Here is a 6,534-nt window from a genome sequence, read left to right as displayed (position 1 = left end):
TAGTTCATAACGAACTTTTTATTAGCTGCTTCAGTAGACACACCCAGCCGAAAGCCGAACTGAGCATCGTGCAGCTTGACGTGTTGCCTTATGTATCTGTTAAACACAGTGTCCAATATTTTCGCCATTATGGAAGCTAGTGATACTGGCCTGTAATAACTGTAAATACTCTTATCTGAAGCATCACCGGCATCCACATCATAACCTAAATTATGATGTCGATGGTATTATACCAATAGGAGGTCACCTGCTTTCGCATGCTTCCTTGATATGTCAAGGACTTTTGACATGGTATCGTATAGTGTACTTTGGGACAAAATGAATAACTGGAGTATATCGAAAGAATTAACAGAATTGTTCAGGTACTGGTATGGTAGTCAAACAAATTATGTTAGATGGGCAGGAAGTCCTTAGAGGAGTATAAAATGGAATGTTGATAAAGATAGGGAGGGCTAAACTCTTCTAATCTGTTTAACTTGTATATAAATGGACTGATTAAGGAACTCGGCAGCACTGGTGTGGACTGCTCTATCGATGGTTGTTTTATAAACAATATAAGCTATGCGGATGACATGGTGCTGCTGTGCTCCTCAATCAGTGCTTTTAAGATTATGTTAAATGTATGTAGAGGCCCATGGACTAAGATACAATGTTGAAAAGAGTGTGCTGTTTGTATTCAAATCAGGTACCAAATCTCATCTTACGCCACCAATCACTATTAACGGTATTGAACTTCAAAAAGTGTATAAGTTTATGTATCTGGGTCACTGAAAATTTAACGGATGATGTGGATCTGGAGAGACAACGTAGAACGTTGTCGGTACGGTGTAATATGTTATCCCGCAGGTTTGCATTTTGCTCGCAGGAGGTAAAAATCACTCTTGTCAAACCTTATACACATGCAACTTGTGGAGCAATTACACCAAAAAAGACTACAGTGCCATGCGTATCCAGTTTAACAACGCACTGAGGGGACTATTGGGGCTGCCTCGATACTGTAGCTCCTCGAAAATGTTTGATGTTTGTTAGAATTGATGGCTTTAAGGCTGTCGTTCGCAAGCGAGTGGCATCTCCAATGGCCAGAGTGCGGGGCAGCGCCAACAATCTTCTCAGGGTGATAGCGGTGAGGATGGACAGCCGAATTCTTGTATGTACATTGGGTGTCCATTCATGTAAATAAAAATAAACAGTTCACTTTTTACTAATATAGTTACTAAGAAAATACTTACACAATATGTATAATTAGTGTCTGAAATAAAGATTTTTGTAATTTTATTTTGCATATTTTAAATTATTACGGCTTTGACCTCATAGGTCAATGTTTGACCTTGACATTCGCTGTTTCCATTCCTGCAAATAGAAATTTGTTTATTAAAATGGCAACAACAAAAGTAATCTCGCTTTATTTGTTTAGTCTTTGCGCTATTGTCGTGGGTAACTAGATAACTCGCACGTAGATTCGTATAACTTTATCTCTTTTCACAATTATGGTTGACATTTTTGAACGTGATTGGTAAGCAAGAAAAGCCAAGAAAAAACAAACAAAAAAATCATCCATCACATGAATGGTCATTCCAAAAATTAATTAAAAATCCCAAAAAAAATCTCTACTTCTTTGTCGTCCATTTGGCCTAATATATCAAGGTAAGTGAACTTCACGATTAACTTAGATTAAATTTCTTAAATAAAACGTGTAAACGTGTCCAGAACGAAAAGTCGAGAGGTTATGAAAAAAAACCTTTTTTGTTTTTTCTAAATTTTCATCTCGCACAGTTCACAGCACTCGTTCAGAGCAACGTATTTCAAGTAATAAATGCGCTGTTTAAACCGGGTGATAGAATATTCTCGAAATTGTACGTTTCAAAACAAAGATACTACAATCACATTGTTTTGAAAAACGTATAAGCTTATTTCATACATAAACAACGATATAGATACTAAGTTCTTGTGTTGTTTGCGTAAAATATACTTTAAAATAAATTTATGAACGTCATTCAACTCTGAAACAAATGAAAACAGGATACGTCATAGGATAAATCCAGTATAATTATTCAGTGACTGAAATGACTATAGTTTCCAAGTTAGAGCTGGGTTATAACGTCTTTATCGAAAAACGAAGCGAAACGGTTATTTTCTAAAAGTAAACGCTTTCCAGAAACAATTACAAAAAATAACTAACCTCCCGTCGTACTTTTCCAGGCCTAGATAGAACTGGTTGACGAAATGTTTAGGCGTGCTGTTGGCGGTCTAATTTGTCATAGAAATATCAATTAAACGCATCTAGCATAAGATCCATTTTACCAAAAAACAGTGACAGTTTTGAACAGTCCAGAAACACTTCCTAAAACTGTTTTTGGGACTTTATTTTATAAAATGTAACCTAAGTTAATACTAATATCTTTTGTTCTGTAAGGCATGATTGGAACAAATCACAAACAAATTAACTGTTTTTATTCAGTCGCACACAAGTAACATAATGTGTTTGCAGAACATAACGCCATAGACAAATAACTACAGACATGCATAACTTGCAGTGCCAGTCTGTTTCATTTTCTTAAAAAATAAATGTTGTTCCTTTAGTAACTGTTTCCGAAACCTACATGAAAGCATTTTTCGTTAGATTGAAATAAAGTAACTGTCTCAATGGCTGAACGGTTACCATGTCGACTGCCACGCAGAGGTCCCAGGTTCGATTCCCGGGCCAGGAGAAATATCTGTACGGTCTACATTTGTTTCACTCGTGGGTTTGGGTGTAATTCGTGGTTGTCTATATGTGTGTCCATGGCACCCGTGACACAGAGTTTCCCTAGTGCGGGGCTACTTTGAGTGTGTGGATTATTATTATTTAAAAAAAGTGTCTCTTTCGGAAAAACGCTTTCGGAAAATAATGCTCAGTCCAAGTTTCTATATAGCATGTTGATCCGATGGACAATATATAATTTATATTATACTATAATTTGCTGTGGCATGCTTTTCAATGTTAGGAATAATTATAACAAAACTGATTTTGGATGGGTACTGCTATGATGCTGGGTTAACTTAGTTTCTAGCTGAAATATCTCTGTCTTCATGAATATCAGGAAAATAGATTTCTTTAATGTAATTATAAAATATAGTATTTGGCCACTAGAACAAGTTTTTATTTTGTACTCACAAAACTATAATATTCATTAAATTGAAAAGTTATTATGATAACAAAACTGATATTGCTAAAGTTTCTAGAATTCATGACGATTTGTTGAATATGAAAAGTGGCTTGAATATGTGGATGGGTCCGGGTTCCTATTGAGTCTCCCAAAATGCTGGCACAGGTCCCTGTCTGATGACTATGCTGACACTAGATGAGGCAGCTGGCAATTTTATGAAAATTACAATATTTTAAACATTTTAGCATTGTTTGACTCTCTCTGAACTTATGAATGTAAAAGAATCATACAATTTTTTTACTTAAGACATAACAATTTATCTTTAACAGATGTGTGATATGCTAAGTTGGTTTCATATGTGATAATGGAATGACCCAGCTGTTAGTACTTGTTACTACATTTGCTAACTATTTCTTTGGTAGAACCTTGTTAGTTCTCAGGTGTCGTAAATTATTTGATATACATTCAATTTTGCAGATGTCTGGCCGAGAGGGTGGCAAGAAGAAGCCTCTGAAGCAGCCTAAAAAGGACTCAAAAGAACTGGACGAGGATGATGTAGCACTCAAGCAAAAACTCAAAGAGCAGCAAAAGGCTTTGCAGGTATAGTTCATTGTTGTATTTTGTTGTAGTGTAACTTAATTGTTTTTTTTTGTACTTCTTTGTACTAAATAAATGCATTCAGGATCCATTCCTGACCAGACCCAATTCGTCAAGTGGTGACCATTCACAAGTTTATTTTATTGCATGTACAAAACAGTTTACATGTTTGAGATACAATTTAAGGACTTAATCTAGAATGTAGACCACTTGTACATACAGCATTTATATGCGAAATGTAAACATATTTGTAAAAGAAGTTAAAAGTGAGATCACAAATGTGAATAAAGACTAGCACATATAATATTAATTGAACAGTATTAATAAGAAGACGAGTTGAAGTAATTGAGGAGATTGAGACAAATTCTACAAAGATTATAGTTGGAAACATCAGTTGACACTTTTACCAGGCATTGCTCTCCTCAACCATATTTGAGGGAAGACGGCCTTTGGGACTAGTCAAATTATGCCCAGAATTTGCATCACATACATTATAATCCACATTGAGGTGACTAGGCATGGCTGCTCTGCAATGCTAAATGCCAGCATTGTTACCTTAAAATGCTATTTGTATTTGATTTTAGTTGAAGTAATCACTAATGCACTCTCCTAATTACTAATGTATAATGGACATTTAATGACACATACCCAAAGATCCCTTAGCATTATTTAATAATCTATATCACCAGCTGTCTTCTACACATTACTTTCATATGCTTGTTGTAGATTTTTTTCAGTTATTATGCATTATTCAGCGCCATAGAGCATCAAATGATCTCATGTACACAGTACAAACAATTATTATTATACAATCCATACTGCTCACCGCTCATATTCAGATTTCTTTCACGAATATGGCGCGGGTTAATGTTTATTTTATATTAACAATTAATTAAAACATACTTGAAATAAAAACATTAATACTTTTGACTTCTAGAGCCATATCACAAGCCAGGCTGATGAAGTTATCAGACGGAAAGGAAAAAAAGTTGGTTATTATAATTTATTATTTTGCTGCCTCAGATGTCTTCTGGGCATTGTTCAGTGCAGGTCCGTAGACAGGAACAGCAATCTGAGAAATTCCAGAGGGTTGATGAGTTTTCAAATAGTGATATTAATTCTGAGAATATTTATCAATTTCCATACATACATAGTATGAGTAATTTCCATAGATTTATGATTAATTTCATAGTAATAATAATTAGGAAAAAATTATTTCAAATTCTGTATTTTTCGCAATATTTGTTTTAGCTTGCTAGGTAAACAACTTATTGTACTGCGTGACTCTAAAGTGTAGTCGCAACGCCACCAAATTTAGTTTTCGTTAGTTTTTTGCTGCTATCAATCTTACGCGTGTTATGCGTCGAACGTTTACATTTATACATAGTCTTAAGTGTAACGAAAATCTTATTAATAAGTCAACGTCGCAACATTACACAGAGGTGAGTCAGGGTGGCGAGCGCGGTTCGGTGGAACGACCATTTTGTAAAAACAAAGAAAACAAAATTCTGTTATTGAATATTTGAAACAAAATAGACTGCTTAATATGGATTTGTCCGTATTTCAACCTGTGAGCTTTTCACCTGTCTATGGGCCTGTAAAAATGAATTGGCGCATTTGTAGCAGTCCATAAAGTGGTTGTTACCCCGCATGCTACTAAAAGCTCTTTGTATGGGGTAGTGACTAATAAAACCAATCAGCTCCAAGGTCCTTGCATGCTGACTGTATCACAAACGATTAAAATCGCTGTACATAACAAACAACGGCCGCATCTTCCATATTTCACCATCAAACGACTTGACTAAATTTACCTGATATGTGATTTATCATGTTTTTTTCAGTATTTATTCATTAGTAATATTAAATACTAATTACGTATTTAGTTCTTAACACAAATTGCTATCTTTATTCAGTGGCTGATAATGGTTTTTATTTGCAGGAAGCCAAAGCTAAAGCTGCACAAAAGGGTCCTTTGGTGAGCGGCGGCATAAAGAAATCTGGCAAAAAGTGACAAAGTCAAGAAAGATTATTTCCATTTGTATTTAATTACTAGGCTAAAATTTTTAATGTAAGACTTTACCTTTGCTTGCTGAATAACCGACGACAATCTTTGGCTGAATGTTTAAAACTTTATGCTAAAAAAGTTCAACTGAAGGTTATTTTTCATACATATTAATAGAACAGCCTCAATTGTGCACTGCCATTTGGTGTGCCTTTTAAATCTCAAGACAATGTAATATTCAACAATGCCCCATGCATTTGTTTCTAAATATAATAAAATGTGAATATTAAACTAGAGTGCCGTTTTAATTATGCCCCTAATTTTAATTCTGGCAGAATATGCTTAAACATCTTTGCCCAAATTCTTTCCCGCCGTTATAAATAATTAGATATGTTGATTACTTTTCATTAGCCTTCGCAGTTTAATTCCACATTGTGCAGGTTTTGATTGCATTTCTTTATTAAAAACAGGTAAGTTATATTTACAGCATTAAAAATGTTGGTTTATTTCACTCTATAACCTGTTTCCTACTAAAAAAACTACAGTTTTCCGTTTCTTGATCGTTCTAGTGAATCGCTTCAAAATGAATTTCCTAAAGAATGTCATAACACAATTTCAAAAAAGATATGTTTTTGACGAAACGCTAAAAGAAAATAATGAGTTCAAAAATACCATTGAACACTCAACTGTAGAACAAAATAGTACGATTGAACACTCCGCTAGAACTCTACAACAAAACTCAAACCGCGCTGAAGCAGTTACAATTACACAATCTTTTCATAATGGTTC

The 6,534-nt window shown here is 34.6% G+C and overlaps 1 protein-coding gene across 2 annotated transcripts; it reads left to right on the top strand.

Annotated features, from left to right (window-relative positions):
* The first annotated feature begins 1,512 nt into the window (after positions 1-1,512).
* Positions 1,513-6,026, top strand: LOC113227600 (translation machinery-associated protein 7 homolog). Of its 2 annotated transcripts, XM_026460558.1 has the most exons (4): positions 1,513-1,644; positions 3,624-3,746; positions 4,681-4,731; positions 5,683-6,026. In XM_026460558.1, the coding sequence occupies exons 2-4, from the start codon at positions 3,624-3,626 to the stop codon at positions 5,752-5,754; spliced, it is 246 nt and encodes an 81-aa protein (XP_026316343.1). In that variant the 5' UTR covers positions 1,513-1,644; the 3' UTR covers positions 5,755-6,026. The 2 variants fall into 2 exon arrangements, with proteins under 2 accessions (XP_026316343.1, XP_026316344.1); XM_026460559.1 differs by lacking the exon at positions 4,681-4,731.
* Positions 6,027-6,534: the final 508 nt, after the last annotated feature.

The sequence above is a fragment of the Hyposmocoma kahamanoa genome, unplaced genomic scaffold (assembly GCF_003589595.1).
Source record: "Hyposmocoma kahamanoa isolate Upper Pololo Valley unplaced genomic scaffold, ASM358959v1 211, whole genome shotgun sequence".
Lineage (NCBI taxonomy): Eukaryota > Metazoa > Arthropoda > Insecta > Lepidoptera > Cosmopterigidae > Hyposmocoma > Hyposmocoma kahamanoa.
This window is presented reverse-complemented; position numbering and strand designations above follow the sequence as displayed.

Excerpts from the sequence above, each read along its gene's own strand:
- LOC113227600 (XM_026460558.1), top strand. The coding sequence starts at position 3,624 with ATGTCTGGCCGAGAGGGTGGCAAGAAGAAGCCTCTGAAGCAGCCTAAA. Across the intron at positions 3,747-4,680 it reads AGCAGCAAAAGGCTTTGCAG|AGCCATATCACAAGCCAGGC; the intron begins GTATAGTTCATT and ends TTTGACTTCTAG. Across the intron at positions 4,732-5,682 it reads TCAGACGGAAAGGAAAAAAA|GAAGCCAAAGCTAAAGCTGC; the intron begins GTTGGTTATTAT and ends TTTTATTTGCAG.